The 21,319-nt window shown below is 37.5% G+C and overlaps 1 protein-coding gene across 1 annotated transcript in view; it reads left to right on the top strand.

Moving 5' to 3' along the window:
* The window catches only part of UGGT2 (UDP-glucose glycoprotein glucosyltransferase 2), a 262,317-nt gene extending 240,998 nt beyond the window's left edge, over positions 1-21,319 (top strand). Inside the window, exon 39 of the mRNA XM_025364677.1 lies at positions 21,087-21,319. Coding sequence (XP_025220462.1) covers positions 21,087-21,109 — 23 coding nt within the window. The 3' untranslated portion in view covers positions 21,110-21,319. The remainder of the gene's footprint in view (positions 1-21,086) is intronic.

Below are 21,319 nucleotides of genomic sequence, written 5' to 3'. Positions count from 1 at the left end.
CAACCTAATGCCACACCTCAAGGAACTAGAGAAACAGGAACCAACTAAACCCGAAGTCATTGAAAGAAAAGAAATAACAAAGATCAGAGCAGAACTAAATGAAATTGAAACTAACAAAAAAGAAAAATGAAACAAAAAGCTGGTTCTTTGAAAAGATAAACAAAATTGATAGACTATTAATGAGATTAACCAAAAAGAGAGAAAATCCAAATAAGCTCAATTTGAAATGAAACCAGAGACTCACAACCAATACTGCAGAAATACAAAAGATCATTCAAGACCGCTATGAACACCTTTACATGCACAAACTATTAGCATAGTACTGGAAGTCCTAGCCAGAGCAATTAGGCAAGCAAAAGAAATAAAGGACATACAAAGTGGAAAAGAGGAAGTCAAACTAATGCTGTTCACCAGTGATATGACCATCTACCTAGAAAACCCTAAAGACATATCCAAAAAAATCCTAGTTCTGATAAACTAATTCAGTAAAGTCTCAGGCTACAAAATCACTGCACACAAATCAGTGGCACTGCTATACACAAAGGATGACCAAGCTAAGAAGCAAATCAAGAAGTCAATCCCTTTTATAACAGCTGCAAAGAAAATACCTGGGCATATACCTAACCAAGGAGGTAAAAGATCCCTACAAGGAAAACTGCTGAAAGAAATCATCATAGATGACACAAATGAAAACACATCCCGTGGAAATAATCAATATTGTGAAAATGACTATACTGCCCAATGCAATCTACAGATTCAATGCAGTTCACACCCAAATACCGTATCATTTTTCACAGAACTAGGAAAAACAATCCTAAAATTCATATGGAACCAAAAAAAGAGCCTGAATAGCTAAAGCAATCCTAAACAAAAAGAACAAATCTGGAAGCATCACATCACCAAACTTCAAATTCTACGACAAGGCTGTAGTTATTAAAACAGCATGATGCTGGTATAAAAATAGGCATGTAGACCAGTGGAACAGAAGAGAGACCACAGAAATGAATCGAAGTACTTACAGCCAACTGGTTCTTTGACAAAGCATAAAAAAACAAACTGGGGCAAGGTCACCCTATTCAATAAATGGTGCTGGGAAAACTTGCAGGCCACATAAAGAAGAATGAAACCGCATCCCCATTTCTCACCTTATACAAAAATTAGCTCAAGATGGATCAAGATGTTTATGGTTTATCTGTAACCATAAACATTTCTAGACAATAACACTGGAAAAACTCTTCTGGACATTGATAGACAAAGAATTCATGACCAAGACTCCAAAAGCAAATGCAACCAAAATAAATAAATGGGACCTAATTTTAAAACTTCTGCATGGCAAAAGAAATAATCATCAGACTAAACCTACAACCCACAGAATGGGAGAAAATATTTGTGACTATGCATCTGACAAAGGACTAGTATCCAGAATCTACAAAAAACTCAAATTAGCAAGAAAAAAATAATCCCATCAAAAGTGGGCAAAGGACATAAATAGAAATTTGTCAAAAGATGATGTACAAGTGGCCAAGAAACATGAAAAAATGCCCATTATTACTATTCAGCAGGAAAATACAAGTTAAAACCACAATGAGATACCACCTTACTCCTGCTAGAATGGCCATAAAGAAAAAGTCAGAAATGAGTAGATGTTGGCATGGATATGGTGAAAAGGGAACACTTTTACACTGCTGGTGGGACTGTATATTAGCGCAACTTCTATGGAAAACAGTATGGAGACTCTTTAAAGAACTAAAAGTAGATCTACCATTCAATACAGAAATCCCACTACTGGGTATCTCCCCACTGGAAAAGAAGTCATTATATGAGAAAGACACATGCACACACGTTTATAGCAACACATTTCACAATTGCAAAGAACCAACTTAAATGCCTTAACCAATGAGTAGATAAAACATGGTATATATATATCCCCTGGACTAAAGGAATGAAAATAATAATAAGGAGCAAAATAGTGTATTTTATAGCAACTGGGTGGCCATTATTCTAAGTGAAGTCACTTCAGAATGGAAACTCAAATACCATATGTTCTCACTTACAAGTGAGGACTAAACTATGAGGACACAAAGACGTACAGTGATATAATGGACTTTGGGGGCTTGAGGGGCAGGGAGGGAAAAGGGAATGAGGGATAAAAGACTACATATTGGATGCAATGTACACTGCTCAGGTGATGGGTACACTAAAATCTGAGAATTCACCACTATGGAATTCATCCAAGTAACCGAAAACCACTTGTACCCCAAAAGCTATTGAAATAAAAATTTTAAAAAAGAATAAACCTCACTTGATCATGACCTATTATTCTTATATGTGCTGGTAGTCTTTTCTCTAATGTCTAAGTATTTTTGCATCAATATTCATAGATGAAAACTGTAGTGCTCTTTTGTGCAGTTTTTTCAGGTTTTAATATTTATTTTTCTTTTGTTACCGAAGTTACCACCACTTCATGAAAATAATTGGGAGCTTTGTATTCCTCTTTTGTGCTCTGGAACAGTTTACATAGCACTGGAACCTGGGTCTTTTTAGGGGAGTAGACAGCTTTCTCTGCTTCTGTGGAAATTTGGCTGTTCAGTCTTCATATAGCTTCTGGAGTCAGTTTTGGCAAATTATGTTTTCCAAGAAAAAGATTTATATTGGATATATTCTATAGTGTTGTAAAAAGTATTCTCTTTTAAAAAAAGAAGTCTTTGTTTCTTGTTTATTTTATTTTATTTTTTTGAGACAGTTTCACTCTGACACACAGGCTGGAGTGCAGTGGTGCAGTCTCAGCTCAAACTCTGCCTCCCAGATTCAAGTGATTCTTGTGCCTCAGCCTTCTGACTAGGTGAGATTATAAGTGTGTGCCATCATGCCTGGCTAATTTTTGTATTTTTAGTAGAGATGAGGTTTTGCCATGTTGGTCAAGCTGATCTTGGGCTCCTGGCCTCAAGTGATCTGCCCACCTTGGCCTCCCAAAGTGCTGGGATTACAGGCATGGGCCACCACATCTGGCCTATTTCATTTCTTATTTTGTACATTCATGCTTTCTCTTATTTTTCTCCTGTTTTTCTACATTGTGTTAGCTTGGTTGTAGTTGATTCTACCCTTTGACCTAAGAGTTGTATTATGAAGACTGATTGTTTCCTATGTGAAAGAGCCTTTATGTTTTCTGATTTTGTTATTTCTAGTGTTATTGTATTGAGATCAAATAATATTGTCTGTATTATTTCTTCCTTTTACAATCTATTGTTGTTTTCTTTGTGGCCTAATATCAGTTTTTATGAATGTTTCATGAGTTCTTAGAGAAGATGCATTCTTTTTACCAAAGTATAGATATATACATACATATATAAGTATATATTATTACATACACACATACACATGTATAAATGTATATGTGTGTGTATATATATAAGATCTATTTTATTCATTATGCTTTTAGAGCTTCCATAAGCTTACTTATTTTGGTGGTGAGCAGAGACTAAAACAAAGATAGACATAAGGATAACAATGGTATATAAATAAATGTTAGTCTAATAATGCAGGAATAATACAACAACAAAAAATAGAAAGGGGAGAAAAAGTAGACAGAATAAACTTGCTTACTACTCTATTTGTAATAACTAGCAGTCAAGTGATGTTGAAAGTTGACAAATGTAATACAAGCTTGAACATATTCAATAGCATAATAAAGGGAAACACCAAGAAAGGTAATATATTATCAATATTTAAAAACTTTTTAGCTCATCTTGGAATCTTAAGTTGTAATTTTCATCTACTTTGTGTGATTTTGGGGTAAGTTTTCATTAACTGTATGAATGTTAGCCTATTTTTTATTTCTCATAGCATTTTGAATGAATTTTTGGGTGAAGGAGTTTCCTAGACTTGGAGCACAGGAGGATCCTAGGGAAGGGTATGGTAATATATAATGAGTCATGGTTGTTTCAATTTTGTAGTTCAGTGCTGTCTCTACTGCTGCTATAGGAAAGGCCTAGAGGTAACTCTTCCATGTGTCCGCAGCTCTGGCTCTCAGGTCCTAGCCTGATTGAAGAAGGCTTCTTCCTGCAGGTCTCTGTTTCACAAATCCCTCCTCTTGCCATCCCAGGTGATGCCACTGTAGCTGGTATTTTGTGAGATCTTCCCCTCTGGACCCGTAGCCTGAGCCTTGATTAGCTTTCTCTCTCTGCCTCCCCAGTAATCAATCCTGCCTTGTTCAAGCTACATCACACTCACAGGCACTCCCTCTCAGGAGCAGGCTCTTGCTCTTCTGGAAGGTCTAGCACCTTCTGAGCACCTGTCAGACCACCTTTCGCGTAACATGTTTCTCTTCCACAGTACCTTTGCAACTTCCCATGCAGTTCTGCTGTACGACTCTATTTTCGGCAGTACTTAATCACAATTTTGAGTTTGCAGGTTTTCTCTGTTTCTTATTTTTGCTGAAATGTTTGTGGATTTTGTTCTGTTTTGTTTTCTTCTCGTTGTTATATATTATTAACAATAAGAAAGAGGGACAATTCACAAATAAGCTGCCGCCTTGTTGTTCTGGAAACAGATGTCAATGCAAAGTTTTTCTTTTTTTTTTTGAGACAGGGTCTCACACTGCCTCCCAGGCTTGCATGTAGTGCACAGTCATGGCTCATTGTACCCTCAATCTCCTGGGCTCAAGCAATTTTCCAGCCTCAGCCTCCTGAGTAGCTGGGACTACAAGCATGCACCATTGCTCCCAGCTAATTTATTATTGTTGTTTTTAGTAGAGAGGAGGTCTCACTGCATTGCCCAGGGCTGTTCTCGAACTCCCTGGCTCAAGCCATCCTCCCGCCTTGGCCTCCCAAAGTGTTGGGGTAATAGGCATGAGTGTCTGGCCAGGGTATTTTTGGTGCTATGCATTTTTCTCCCAGGTTCTGATTCTGATCAATACTGGACTTTTATTATAATTTTTGTAATATAGTTTGGGTTTTTTATTTGGTTCAAAAAGAAGTTGTTTTCATTGTAATTTCCTATAGTAATGGGTTTTCTCCTAATTTTGGTATCAGTTTGTAGTTTTAGTGTCGCGATGGGCAGTGAGTGTCATCTGTAATACTGCTCCCTCTTGGAATTTGAGTTGTTCATCATGGCTTTTTTCTTTAATGAAGCTTCTAATGTTATAATCTTTGTTGAATTTGTTCTGCATGTCTTCATTCAGCCTTTTATTTTCAACATTTGTAGGTTTTAGGTATATATTTTTTATATTTACATTGTGGTTTTTTTCCTTCCAATATTTTTATTTTGTTTTTTAGAGACAGGCTCTCACTCTGTTGCCCAAGCTGGAGTGCGGTGGCAGTCATAGCTCACTCCAGCCTCAAACTCCTGGGCTCAAGCAATCCTGCCACCCCAGCCTCCCATGTATCTGCGACTACAGGCGTGTGCCACCATGCCCAGCTAATTTTTTTTCTTCTGTAGGGACAGGGTCTCACTGTGTTGTCCAGGCTGGTCTCCAACTCCTGGCCTGGAGCAGTCTGCCCACCTCAGCCCCGCAAAGTGCTGGGATTACAGGCATGAGGCACTGCACATGGTCTTTCCTTTTAATCTGAGTATAAAGTTTTCTAACTTTTGAGTTGTTACCCTTATACTTACTGATTATACCAGAATGTTTATGATCTTATGTTACACTTTGATTTTTTGTTTGTTTTTATTAATCTTTAATGAAGTATAAGATTCACCAATTTTAAGCATACAGTTTAGTGACTTTTTTTTTTTCCTTTTAAAGACAGAGTCTTGCTTTGTCATCCAGACTGGAATGCAGTGGTGTGATCTCAGCTCACTGCAACCCCCACCTCCCAGGGTCAAGCGATTCTTGTGTCTCAGCTTCTCAAAGCAGCTGGAATTACAAGTGTGTGCGAACATGCCTGGATAATTTTTGTACTTTTAGTAGAGAGGGGGTTTTGCCATGTTGGCCAGGCTGGTCTCGAACTCCTGACCTCAAGTGATCTGCTTGCCTCGGTTTCCCAAAGTGCTAGGATTACAGGCATGAGCCACTGTGCCCAGCCCAGTTTAGTGACTTTTTAATAATATATACAGTCATGTAATCACCATCACAATCAAGATGTAGAACATTTTCCTCAGCCCATGCAGCTCTGCAATTCACCTTTGTGGCAGAACCTTCCTTTCCACACCCAACTCTTGCAATCACTAACCTACTTTCTGTTGTAACAGTTATGCCTTTCCTCCGGTGCCATACATTGAATAAGTATATACTCTTTTGTTTGAATTCACAAAATTGAAACCAAAGACTTACCATGTTGAATATATCAGTAGATTATTCCTTTTTATTCTTGACTGCTATTCCATTGTATAGATACACTATTTTGTGCCTGTCCTTTCTATTTGATGACCATTTGGGTTATTTCCAGTTTGGGGCTATAACTAGTCTTAGTCTGGATCATATATTTTCATTTCTCTTCTGTAAATACCTAGTAGTATGGGGGTGTTGGGTCATATGGAAAGCTTGTATGTAACCTGAGAGACTGAGAAGCTATTTTCCAAAGTGGTTGTAACATTCTAACAAACAACATATGAGAGTTCCAATTGCTGTACTTCCTCATTAACATTTGATATCATCTCTCTCTTAATTTAATGGATGCATAGTGATATATTGTTGTAGTTTCTATTTACATTTCCCTACAGACTAATTATAATATTAGTTCGTTCTTACACTGCCGTTAAGAAATACCTGAGACTGGGTGATTTATAAAGAAAAGAGGTTTAATTGGCTCGTGTGGTTCCGCAGACTGTGCAAGAAGCATGGCAGCATCTGCTTCTGGGGAAGCCTCAAGGAGCTTTTATTCATGGTGAAAGGCAAAGTAGGAGCAGGTGTATTACGTGGGAGGAACAGGACCAAGAGAGAGAAGCGGGAGGTGTCATACACTTTTAAACAACCAGGTCTCATACTAACTCACCCACTATCACAAGAACAGCACTGAGGGGATGGTGCTAACCCATTCATGAGGACTCTGCCCCCGTGGTCCAGTTACCTCCTACCAGGGAATTACACCCTCCCACCTCCAACACTGGGGATGAGATTTGGTGAGGACATAGATCCAAACCATATCATTGTGCTTATTGGCCATCTGTATAAGGTTTTTTTTTTTGTTTTTTTTTTTTTTTTGCAAAGTGCCTATTCAAGATTTTTGCCCTTTTTTAGGTTTTGGGTTTTGAATTTCTTTGGAAAACAAAAAGGCCTACTGAGATTTTGATTGCAACTCTTGTTAAATCAGTTTGGTGAAGATTAATGTGTTGATTATATTAAGCTTCCAATTCATGAATATGTTATGTTTCTTGATTTATTTTGGTCTTTAATTACTCCTAGCAGAGTTTTAGTTTGCAGTGTACATATTTTACTAAGAATTTATAACTGAATGCTAATATAAATGGTATTTTTAAATTTCTAGTTTGTTGCTAATACATAGAAATACAATTAATTCTTGTATATGGACCTTATGTCCTGTGGCTTTGCTGTACTCACTTATTAGTTCTAGTAGAGATCTTAGGAATTTTTTCCTAATGGGTCCTGTTACAGTTGTAGAGTTCACAGGATTTTCTTCACAATGGATCATATCTCCAGCAAATAAAAATAGTTTTACTTTTTCCTTTCCAGTCTTTATAGTAAGGTGTTTTATTTATTTTTCTTATTGTGCTGGACTGGCAAGGACCTCTGGGTTGAGAACAGATACCCTTCCTTGCCTGTTTTTCATCTTAGTGAGAAGGCATTTAGTTTTAGACCATTATGTATGATGTTAACTTTGGGTCTTCATAGTTGTCCTTTATCAGGCTGAAAAGGTTTCCTTTTATTCCTAGTTTACTGGGAGTTTTAATCATAAACTGATACTTGAGTATTTAAAATGCTTTTTCTGTATCTGTTGAGATGATCATGTGGCTTTTCTCTTGTCGTTAATGTATAAATTATCCTGATTGACATTACAGTGTTTAATCAACCTTGTATTTCTGAGATAAAGTCTGCTTGGCTATGATGGAGGATCCTTTTTATATATTGCTGGTTTCAATTTCCTGAAATTTTCTTAAAAGATTTTTGCATCTGTGTTCAGGGAGGATATTGGTCTATAATTTTCTTAATGCCTTTATCTGGTGTTAAGGTCAAAGTAATGCTTGTTTAATAGAATGAGTTGAAGTCAAAGGAGATTGCCTCAGATGAGACTTTGGACTTTGGAGTTTTGAGTTAATGCTGGAATGAGTTAAGACTTTAGAAGACTGTTGGGAAGGCATGATTGTATGTTACAATGTGAGAAGGACATGAGATCTGAGGCAAATCCCCTCCACCTATGAGCCTGTAAAGTAAAAAACTGGTTACTTCCAAGATACAAAGGAGATATAAGCATTGGGTAAACATTCCTCTTCCAAAAGGAAAAAAATTGGCCAAAAGAAAGGGGCTACAGGCTCACACAGGTCCAAAACTCAGCAGGGCAGTCATTAAATCATAAAGCTCCAAAATAATCTCCTTTAACTCCATGTCCCACATCCAGGTACACTGATATGAGGGATGGGCTCCCAAGGCGTTGAGCAGTTCCCCCCGTGTGGCCTTGCAGGGTTCAACCCCTGAGGCTACTCTCACAGGCTAGACTTGAGTGCCTACAGCTTTTCCACACTGAAGGTGCAAGCTGCCAGTGGGTCTACTATTCCAGGCTCTGGAGGACAGTGGCCCTCTTCTCATAGCTCTACTAGGCAGTCCCCCAGTGGGGACTCTGGGGGGAAGGGGGTACAATCCCACTTTTTCACTTCATACTTCCCTAGTAGAGGTTCTCTCTGAGGTTCCACCCTTGCCGCAGGCTTCTGCCTAGATTCTCAGACTTTCAAAATACGTTCTCTGAAACCTAGGCAGTGGCTGCCAAGCCTCATTCACTGTTGCACTCTGCATGCCTACAGGCTTAACACCACATGACAGCCACCAAGGCTCATGGCTTGCACCCTCTGAAGTAGCAGCCTGAGCTATCTGGGGCTCCTTTAGCTGACGCTGGAGCCAGAGTGGTCAGAATGAGGAAAACAGTGTCTTGAGGCTATGCAGGGCTGCAGGGCAGCAGGGCCCTGGGCCTGGCCCATGAAACCATTCTTCCCTTCTAGGTCTCTGGGCCTGGAATGGGAGGGGCTGCTGCAAAGGTCTCTGAAATGCCTTTGAGGACTTTTTCTCATTGTCTTAGATGTTAGCCCTTGGCTCCCTTTTGGTTATGCAAATATCTCTAGCAAGTGGTTGCTCCACAGCCTGCTTGGATTCTTCCTTTGAAAACAAGCTTTTATTTTCTACATGGCCTGGCTGCAAATTTTCCACTTTTACACCCTGCTTCCCTTTTAAAAGTTCCAACTATAAATCATTTCTTTGCTCCCACATCTGAGCATAGCTTGCTAGAAACAGCCAGGCTATGTATTAAATACTTTACTGCTTAGAAATTTCTTCTACCAGATACCCTAAATCATCGCTTTGAAGTCAAACTTCCACAGGTCCCTAGGGCACAAACAGAATGCAGCCAAGTTCTTTGCTACAGCATAACATGCGTGACTTTGCTCCAGGTCCCAGTCAGTTCCTCATTTCCATCTGAGACCTCATTTCACTGTCCCTATCACTATCAACATTTTGGTCACAACCATTAACCAATCTCTGAGATGTTCCAAACTTTCCTTTATCTTCCTATTTCCTTTTGAGCCCTCCAAACTCTTCCAGCCTCTGCTATTACCCAGTTTCAAAGTTGTGTCTACGTTTTCAGGTATCTTTATAGCAGTGCCCCACTCCTTGGTACCAATTTTCTGTATTAGACCATTCTTGCACTGTCATAAAAAAATACCTGAGACTGGGTGATTTATAAAGAAAAGAGGTTTAATTGGTTCATGGTTCTCAGGCTGTGCAAGCATGGCACCAACATCACTTGGGTTCTGGGGAGATATAATTCACATACTATACAATTCACTGATCAAAATGTATAGTTCAGTCACTTGTAGTATATTCACAGAGTTGTGCATCCATCACAGCAATCAACTATAGAACATATTCACTACCCCATAAATGGGGGAGGCCTCAGGGAGCTTTTACTTGTAGTGAAGGTGAAGTGGGAGCAGGCATATCACATGGTGAAAGCAGGAGCAAGATGAGAGAGAGTAGGGTGGGTACGGTGTGCCACACACTTTTAAACAACCAGATCTTACGAGAACTCACTACCGCAAAGACAGCACCAAGCCATGGAGGACTGACACCAGGACCCAAACCACCTCCCACCAAGCCCCCACCTCTAGCATTGAGAATTACAGCTCAATTCAATATGAGATATAGATAGGGACAAAAATTCAAACTGTATAATTAGCTGGTAATCTCTCATTCTGGAGAGTGCATTATCTGATATTTATACAGACCCTCAAGCTTTTGTGTTTTAATGTTTTCATAGTGTATTTTTTATCCTTTTACTTAAAACTATCTGTTAGTATATTAGGGTGGGTTTCTTGCAGAGAGCATATAGTTGGGTCTTTTTAATCCAGTCTTAAAGACTGCTTGTCACTGTAGTATTTATATAAGGGTGGGCCAATTTATACAGGGGTCATCTGTGGGTCAAATCTGCTGTTATACAGCCCCAAAGAATTGTTTTTACATTTTTTAATGAAAAAAATCAAAAGAGTAATAACTTGAGGTACATGAAAATTATATCCAAATATCTAGTGTTTCTAAAATTTCGTTGGAACATAGATTTGCTCATTCATTCATGTACTGTCTGTGACTGTTTTGTGCTGCAATGGCAGCTGAATAGTTTTGTTGGAGATTATACAGTCCACAACTAAAAATATTTATTATCTGTCTTTTTACAGTAAAAGTTTGCTAAGCTTTCATCTAAAGCATTACATTTATTGTAATTATGGATATGATTGGATTTAAACAAGCCATTTCCTATTTTTCTGTTTGATTTGTGTTCCTTATGCCTTTTTTCCTTCTTTTTTCTGCCTTCTTTTGGGTTTTTTCCTTCAAATTCTATTTTATCTCCAGTATTATTTTATTAGCCATACTTCCTTTATTTTTTAATAAAGTTTCTCTACAGTTTAGAATATATGTCTCTAACACACTATAGTCAACCTTAAATTATATTACTTTGTTTCATATATAGTGTAGGAACTTTGCAACCTTATAATTCTGTTTTTTCCTCTTTTCTCTTATGCTATTGTTATAATACATTTCACTATTATATATTATTAATCCCATATTACATTTTTTCTATTTGCATTTTAAATAATTATCTATAGCTTTATTAATATATAATTCACATACTTTACAATTCACTAATTCAAAGTGTATAGTTCAATGGCTTTTAGTATATTCACAGAGTTGTGCATCCATCACAGCAATCAACTTTAGAACATATTCACTACCCCATAAAGAAATCCTATCCTCTTTAGCTCACCCCCTAATTTCCCTATCTCCTTGACCCTGAACAACTCATCTAGAAAGTACTACGAATCTACTTCTGCCTCCACAGATTTGCCTGTAGGTTTCACATGGATGGGATTGTCCAATGTCATAATTTGTAACTGGCTTATTTCACTTAGCATTATGCTGTTAAAATATATTTCTATGAATATTTATATACAGGTTTTAAGTAGATATTATGTTTTCATTTTCCATGGGTTTATACTTAGTGAAATCACTGGGTCATATGGTAACTCTGTGTTTGAGCACTTGAGGAACTGTCAGACTATTTTCCAAAACCACTGGCTGTATTTTACATTTCCACCAGGGTTATATGAGGCTTCTAATCTCCCTACATCCTTGTCAATACCTTTTATGTCTTTTTGATTAAAAATATCATAGTGGCTGAGAAGTAGTATCTCACTGTGGTTTTGATTTGCATTTCCCTGATGGCAAATGATATTCACCATCTTATTGTGTGCTTATTGGCAGTCTGTATATCTTTTTTAGAGAACTATCTATTGAGATCCTTTGCCCATGTTTGAATTTTTCTTTTTGTTGTGTATTTGTAAGAGTTCTTTATATATTTTGATACAAGTACCTTACCAAGTGTGATTTATAAAATTTTCTCCCATTTTTTGTTGTCTTTTCATTTTCTCGATGATGTCCTTTGTGGTACAAATGTTTGTATTTTGATACTCAGGTTTTTTTGTCTTTCCTTGCTTGTGTTTTTGGTACTATAGCTAAGAAACTACATTTGGCCCTTTAACGACACAGGTTTGAACTGCACAGGTCCACCTATCTAGATTTTTTTCAACAAACATACTGGAAAATTTTTTGGATATTTGCAACAGTTTGAAAAAACTTGCAGAGGAACCATGTAACCTAGAAATATTGAAAAGACTAAAAAGCTAGGTATGTCATGAATGCTTAAAACATATGTAGATACTAGTCTGTTTTATTATTTACTGTATAAAATATCCATAAGTCTATTATTAAAAGTTAAAATTGATAAATGTATACACACAAACACAGACCATACATGGCATCATAGGCAGTTGAGAAATATAAACAAACATAAAATTAACTGTAGTACATACTATACTACTGTAATAATGTCGTAGCCACCTCCTGTTGCTGTGGCAGTGAGCTCAAGTAATGTGTCTGCTTAAAACACTAATCATCTCCACATGAGCAGTTCATATCGTGTTTAGTGCAATACCATAAAACTTGAATAATACCATGGGACCCAGATGAAGTCATGGATTATCACTGGTGATGCTGGAAGTGCTCCCAAGAAGCAGAGAAAAAAGCCATGATATTACAAGAAAAAGTTGAATTGCTTGATACGTACAGTAGACTGAGGTCTTCACATGTGATTATCCATTTCAAGATAAATGTATCCAGTGTAAGGACCATTGAAAAAAGAAATGAAAATTTTGTGAAGTTGGCACTGCAGCTATGTCAGCAGGCACCAAAACTTTACACTTCTTGCAAAATACCCATTTATCTCATATTTAAAATGCAGCTTTTATGTTGGTGCAGGATTACTATAAGAAAGGCTTACCTGTAGACTAATATAATTCAAGAAAAAGAAAAGTCATTATATGACAACTTAAAGCAAAAGTAAGGTGCAGGATCTAAAGCTGGAGAATTTAATGCCAGCAAAGGATGATGTGATAATTTTAGAATGAGGTTTGGTTTTTTAAAGTCAAGATAATAGGAGAGGCAACTTCTGCCAACCAAGAGGCAGCAGACAAGTTCCCAGATGCCATTAAGAAAATCACCTGAGCAGCTTGGGTGGTGGGAGGAGGAGCGGCAGCAGCCAGGCAGCCCAGTAGCCCAGCTTTGCTAAGGGTCTCAGTGTGCTGCAGCCTGCAGGCACTTGGCACACACCCTCCCTGCTGCCAGGATGTCAAGAGGAAGGTCAACTCCACTGAAGGGGGCAGCAAAGGAGTAGCTCAAGAGTGGAGATCTTCACACTTGTCAGCTAAATCTGCCCCTGCAAAAGTGGAAACTAAGCCAAAAAAGGCAGCAGAAAGGGATAAATCTCCAGACAGAACGTGCAAACAAAAGGGAAAGGAGGAGCAAAGGGAAAACAGGCTGAAGTGGCTAACCGAGAAAGTAAAGAAGATTTGTCTGCAGAAAATGAAGAAACAAAACCGAGGAGAGTTCAGCTTCCAATGAAGCTAGAGAGAAAGAAGCCAACTCTGATTAATATCCTATACCATGTCTTATCAGTGGTTCCTGTCTCCCGTCTCCCTTCTCGTACAATCCAGAGGAATATTTTTATCAACTATTTCGTAAATGCAAGTTTTTTAGTAGCTCTGGAAACATTTTTAAGAAGGAAGGAATCCCACCTTATCCCATTTTTTAAGTGTAAATGCTTATTTTAAAAAGAGGTGAAATCATTCACCGGTTGTTTATTTTTTGGTACAACCAGAAAATAGTGTGAGATATTGAATTATAGGAGGCTTTGACTATCTTAGGTGTCAGGTTAACATTCCATAGATGGGGGGTTAGTTTTTATATCCTATAATACAAAGCATACTAACCAGCAATATGGAGTCACAGTCCTGTACTGAATGTCTTAAACATTTTAAATTACTTCTGTTCCCATGTTGTTTTTTAGTAGAATTGTTTCCTAAAGAAAACCACTCCATATTCATGGCTTTCCCTGTCTGAATTGTATGTACTCTGTAACATCTTTAGTTGTGATAGTCCTGTTTTTCCAATAACTTTGTGAATGTGCTGTGAATGAAAATTTGAGTATGTAGTGTACATACTATTCAGTTATGAATTGGTAGGACATATGCAACAGCTTAACAACATGTGAAGATACTGGCACGTGATAGCCTCTTAAGGAAATTTTGCCTCCAGATATTAAGCTGGAAAGTCACTAGAGTAACTTTTACAAAGAATTTGAAATACATGGTTTTTTAGATTTTTGGTACATATGTTAAGAATTGTGTACAGATTGAAATGTCTATGTGGTGATCCTCAACCCAACCAGTAAACTCTCAATTATGAAAGAAAAAAATCACTAAGGAGAAAAGATATCTGCCCCAACAGATTTTTAATGAAGATGGAAGTTCCCTGTTCGTAGAAAAAAAAAAAAAATGCCACAAAGGACATTTATTAGTAAGGAAGAGAAATGAAAACCAAGATTTGAAACAGGAAGAGATAGGCTACCTCTGTTATTTTATACAAATGCAGTTGGTCTTAAGATCAGTATTGTTCTTATCTATAAAGCTGCTAACCCCCAAGCCTTGAAGGTAAAGATAAATACTAGCTGCCAGTCTTTTAGTTGCACAACAGAATGTCTGGGCAACAAGAATCCTTTCTCTGCATTGGTTCCATCAATGCTTTTGTCCCTGGGGTCAGGAAGTATGTTGCCTGTAAGGGACTGCCTTTTAAAGTTCTTTTGATATTGGGCAATGCTCTCTGGCCACCCAGAACTCCATGAGCTCAACACTGAAGGTGTCAAAGGGGTCTATCGGCCCCCAAACTCAACATCTCTAATTCAGTCTCTAGATCAGGGTGTCATAAGGACCTTTAAGCCTCGTTACAGAAAGTACTCTTCGGAAAAGATTGTCAGTGCTGTGGAAGAGAACCCTGATAGAACCTGAAAGTCTGGAAGGATGATAATATTGAAAATACCATCATTGTTATAGAAAAAACCATGAAAGTTATCAAGCCCCAAGCCATAAATTCCTGCTGGAGAAAACTGTCCAGATGTTGTGCATGACTTCACAGGATTTACGACAAAGCTAACCAAGGAAATCATGAAAGAGATTGTGAATATGGCAAAAAAAAAAAAAAAAGGGGGAGCTGAGGGTTTCAAGATACGGATTTCTTGAATAAATTAAATAGCTAGTAGACACCACACCAGAAGAATTAACAGAAGATGACTTGATGGAGATTAGTGCTTCTGAACCAGTGCCACACAATGAGGAAGAAGACATAGAAGCAGTTCCAGAAAACAAAGTGACATTAGACAATTGGCAGAAGAGTTCCAATTAAAGACTGCTTTTGCTTTTTATGACATGGATCCCTCTATGATATGGAGACTGAGACTAACACAAACAGCGGAAGAAGGATTGGTACCATATAGAAACGTTTTTAGAGAAATAAATCAGACAGAAATTACAAGGTATTTCTGTGAAGTTACACTGAGTGTGCCTGCCTCTCCTCCCTTCCCTTCTACCTCCTCCACCTCTGCCACTTCTGCCACCAGAGACAAGAAGACCAAACTAACAACTCCTCTTCCTTAGCCTATGGAATGTGAAGACAGTGTGGATGATGACCTTTCTGATGACCCACTTCCATTTAATGAATAGTAAGGTATATTTTCTCATGATTTTCTTAACATTTTCTCTAGCTTCCTTTGTTGTAAGAATACAGTATAAAATACATATACAAAATATGTTAACTGTGTTAGCTGTTTATGTTATCTCTAAGGCTTCCAGTCAACAATAGGCTATTAGTAAAGTTTTTAAAGAGTCAAAAGTTATATGTGGATTTTCAGCTGTGCAAGGGTTTAGTGTCCGTTCCTAACTTCTGTGTTATTCAAGGGTCAACTGTATTACCCAATCCAATTCACAAAGATTTCCATATATGTTTTCTTCTAAGAGCTTTAGGTCTTACACTTAGATTTTTAAATCTATCTTTAGTTAATTTTTAAATATGGTATGAAGTAGGAGTCCAACTTCATTCTTTGGCGTGTGGCTATCTAGTTGTCCCAGCACAATTTGTTAGAGAGACTGTCATTTCCCCATTGAATGGTCTGAACACCCTTGTCAGAATCATTTGATCATATATGCAAGGATTTATTTCTGGGTTCTCTATTCCTTTAGTCTATATGTCTCTTTTTATTCCAGTACCATACTGTTTTAATTACTGTAGCTTTGTAGTAAGTTTTTAAATCAGTGAGTCCAATTCTTTTCTTTTCAAAATTGTTTTGGCTATTAAGGTCCTGCAAGATTTTATATGAATTTTAGGTTTTTCTATTTCTGCAAAAAGTGTCATTGGGGTTTTGATAGGGGTTGTGTCAAATATGTAGATCACTTTGAGCAGTACTGTCATCTGATGTTCTTTCTTCCTAACAACAAATATATAATGTTTTGCTAACACCAATTCTCCAATTCACTGGACACCAGCTGGATCTCCAGTAATTCATTTCAACTCTGACATTAACTCCTGGAGTTAACCTTCACACCCTGCAGCTTAAGGGCCCAGGCTGCAAGACTGCCCCATTTCAGATACCAACTGTAAATATGATACCCAGGCTACCCATATTCCTGCCCGACCAGCTACAGTTCCTTAAGCTACAAAGTCGAGTTGCTGAATTGAGATCTTTTTTCTTTTTCAATGTTAGTGTTTACAGCTGTAAGTTTCCCTGATTACATTTTTATTGCATCCCGTAAATTTGCTTGTGTGTTTAATGACTCATGCCTTTCTTCAAATTTGGACTTTTTTTTTTTCACTGTGTTTTTGTTTGTTTGTTTGTTTTTGTTTTAAATAATGTACCTCTTTCCCCCTTACCTCTGTTCTCTGTGTCCAGGATTCTAACTAGTTGGATTTTTATACCTCTTGGTTCAATCCTATACAATTTTTATGTACTTTTTAATTGTGATTTAAAAAAAAAAAAAAAAAAAACACGTAACAAGAATTACTATCTTAACGATTTTTAAGTTCAGTAATGTTAAGTATATTCACATTGTTTTGGAATAGATCTCCAGAGCTTTTTCGTGTTGCAAATCTGAAACTTTATACTCATTAACAGTTCCCCTTCCCCCTCTCTCCCTAGCCCCTGGCAAACATCATTCTACTCTCTATGAATTTGATTACTCTAGATACTTTATGTAAGTGGGATAATATAGTATTTATTTTTTTGTGACTGATTTCACTCAGCATAATATTGTCAAGATTTATTCATGTTGTAACATATGACAGGATTTCCTTCCCTTTTAAGAGACTGAATAAAATTCCATAGTATATATATATATTACCACATTTTGTTTACCCATTCATCTATCGATGGACATTTGGTTTGCTTTCACCTTTTGGCTACTGTGAATAATGCAGCTGTGGACATGTGTGTGTATATCTCTTTGATACCCCGCTTTCCATTATTTTGGATATATATATCCAGAAATAGGATTGCCAAATCATATGAATTTTTTTTTTTTTTTTTTTTTTTGAGACGGAGTCTCGCTCTGTCGCCCAGGCTGGAGTGCAGTGGCGCGATCTCGGCTCACTGCAAGCTCTGCCTCCCGGGTTCACGCCATTCTCCTGCCTCAGCCTCGGGAGTACAGGCACCCGCCACCTCGCCCAGCTAGTTTTTTGTATTTTTTAGTAGAGACGGGGTTTCACCGTGTTAGCCAGGATGGTCTCGATCTCCTGACCTTGTGATCCGCCCGTCTCGACCTCCTAAAGTGCTGGGATTACAGGCTTGAGCCACCGCGCCCAGCCAAATCATATGAATTTTTAATGAACCTCTATTTTTCATAGCAGTTGCATTATTTTACAATCCCATCAGCAGTGCAAAAGAGTTCCAATTTCTCCATATCCTCACCAACACTTCTTATTTTCTGGTTTATTTTTTTTAATATAGCAGTCATACTAATGGGTCTAAAGTGATAATTTCATTGTAGTTTTGTTATGCGTTTCTGTGATGATTAGTAATATTGAGCATCTTTTCTTATGTTTGCTATTTATCATCTTTGAAGAAATGTATATTCAAGTTCTTTGCCCATTTTTTAATCAAGTTATTTTTTGTTTTTGAGTTGCAGAGTTTCTTTACATATTGTGGATATTAATCGCTTATCAGATATATTATTTGCATATATTTTCTCTGATTTGCTAGGTTGCCTTTCCACTCTGTTCATTGTGTCATTTGATGCACAAAGGTTTTTAGGTTTAATATAATCCCATCTATCTATTTTTGCTTTTATTATATTTTTGGTGTCATATGTAAGAAGTCATTGCTATGTCAGTGTCATGAAGATTTTTCCCTATGTCTTCCTCAGGAGTTTTATAATTTCAGGTCTTATATTTAGGTTTTTAATTGTTAATTTTCATATGTCATGTAAGATAGGAGTCCAGCTTTATTCTTTTGTGTATGGATATCCAGTTTGCCCAACTCCATTTTTGAAGGAGACTTATTTTCCCACTGAGTATTCTTGGCATTCTTATCAAAGATGAATTGATCACATACACAAGAGTTTATTTCTGGACTCTCTATTCCATTGGGCTGTTTGTCTTTATGCCAGCACCATACTGTTTTCATTACTGAAGCTTTGTAATATGTTATAAAATCAGGCAATGTGAATCTGCCAACTTCATTCTTCTTTTTCAGAATTATTTTCATCATCCCTTGTGATTCTGTATGAATTTCAGGATGACTTTTCCTGTTTCTGTAAAAAGTATCATTGGCGTTTTTATAGGGATTTTGTTGAATCTGAGTCTGTAGATTGCTTTGGGTAGTATATACATCTTACTATTAAACTTCCAGTTCATGAACATGGAGTGTCTTTCCATTTATTTATGTCGTCTTGCATTCATCTCAGCATTTTTTATTTTCAGTAAACACGTTCCACCTCCTAGGTTTATTCCTAATTATTTTGATCCTTTTGATGCTACTGTAAATAGAACTGTCTTCTTAGTCCTATAGATCTTTTGTACTCACATTTTCTCTTGTATATTTTTTCCTTTCATTTGTATTCTGAGAAAATTCTTTGGCATTATCTTCAATCTTTCTATTCATTTATTTTAGAGGGGTAATCACTTCTTAATTTCTAACAAATCTTTCTTTTCCCTGCTTGCTTCTTTTTAATTTCATTTTGTTCTTGTTTTATGGTTTCACTTTTTCTAATATCCCCTGAAATACCAATTAGAACTGTTTTGCATATTGCTTTGGTTCTTTTCAGGTCCTTTTTGTTTATGTTGTTTTATGTATTCATCTTGGCCCTTTTTTCTTCCTCAGAAACCTGGAGATCTTTGGCTGTTCATGTATGTTTAAGAATGAAATATTAGATTGATCAATATAATAACTGGTGTGGGTTTCCTTTGCCAGGGTTTAAATGTGCTTCTTTCTCTGATAGGCTTCCCCAGATGGGAGGGTTAATTACTAACCCGTGGTGTACAACTGGCAGGCCTCCTTCTAGGTGTATGGTCATGGAACAGATCAAAGCCCATCCTATACACCACCCCAAAAGCCCAAATGAGGGCGCTTCACTTAAGAGCAGACACCCATATAAAAATACCTCTTTACGGCCGGACACGGTGGCTCATGTCTGTAATCCCAGCACTTTGGGGGGCCAAGGCGATGGATCATCTGAGGTCAGGAGTTCGAGACCAGCCTGACCAACATGGAGAAACCCCGTCTCTACTAAACATACAAAATTAGCCGGGCGTGGTGGTGCATGCCTGTAATCCCAGCTAGTCGGGAGGCTGAGGCAGGAGAATTGCTTGAACCCAGGAGGCGGAGGTTGCAGTGAGCCGAGATCAAGCCATTACACTCCAGTCTGGGCAACGAGTGAAACTCCATCTCCAAAAAAAAAAAAAAATCCTGTTTCCCCCTCTCTCCCACCCTTTATTTCTCCCTCTTTGTCTCTCTCTGAGAATTGTTCAATTTTCTTTCAAGAACAGACTTCCACTTTTTATCTTAGAATAGATGCCAGGGTGTTAGTTTCTGTCTTAGATTCAGAAGAATGAGAGTGGGGAGCTGACAGGCACAGATTTTCCACACAGTCCTTCACTGAATTGCTTCACTGTGTGACTCACTATCCGCTGGTGTTTGTTAGTAACCTCTCCCAGACTCCTCCATCAGGAAAGCCAAGTCATCGTTTCAGCTGTGTATTCTGGGATGAAGTTGTTTCATGCAGTCTATCCCTGTTTCCCATTTCTTGAAATTCACTGATAACTTTGCCCCAACAGTGTCTTGTAACCACTTCCCTCATTCTCATTATTGTTTTTCCTTTTTATATTTATTATCTTTCCAGTAGAATTTAGTGAAGAAACATAGTCTGACATCTTGAACTGTGGAACAGCATGCATTTAAATTATATTTTAATTAATTTCTGCCTGAAAATATTGAGTTCTCAGTGATTTACGTCAGTTGGTATGTGACAGCTCAGTGATTCAGAAGAGACCATTTTGCTCTCTAAGAGTCTTCATCAGAATTGTGCTTGCATTTATGTAGTACTTACGTCTGTGTCAGAGTGCGGTGTCCTCCCATCTTAGATGACGACTATATATTAATATGTCCTCTGCTTTCTGTTGTTCCATTACATTAAGGGTAGAATACTATATTCACAGTGAAGAATCTGTTAGTATTCTTGAAGACCTCTTATCTGCCAGGCAGGATGCTAGATCCTAAAGATAACAAAGATAAGTAAGGTATGTTCCTTGTCCTCATAGACCCATGGGAGCTCACATTCTAGGTGGGTAGAAAGACCAGTAGTTATGAGACAATTTAATAGACATCACAGTGTACAAAGAGCTATTCTCGTGTTGCATAATGAAGCATATAGGTACTGAACTAGCAAATAAAGGATCCTCAGTCAATACCGGTGCTTCCTCATCATACGTAAGTTAATATTTAAGATAATTTTATGTTTAAGATGCCAGGAGCTAAATAAACTTTTCTCCCCTACAGTTTTGACACATGATGAACTCTAGCACTGGTTTATATGAGAAGGAAGGCGAAAGCATGACAGGAAACCTGACGCCTGCTGGGGAAGTGTGGAGCCCCTGCTGAGACGATTTGGAAGTCTCATGAAGATCAGTGACATATTCTTTAATTTTAAAAATTTGTAATTATTTAAAACAGGTATTTAATGTATTGAATAAGTTTAAGTTATATAATAAACGACCATTGAGTATTTAAAA

The sequence above is a fragment of the Theropithecus gelada genome, chromosome 17, assembly GCF_003255815.1.
Source record: "Theropithecus gelada isolate Dixy chromosome 17, Tgel_1.0, whole genome shotgun sequence".
Lineage (NCBI taxonomy): Eukaryota > Metazoa > Chordata > Mammalia > Primates > Cercopithecidae > Theropithecus > Theropithecus gelada.
Note: the sequence above shows the minus strand (reverse complement) of the source record. Positions and strands in the feature narration are given on the sequence as shown.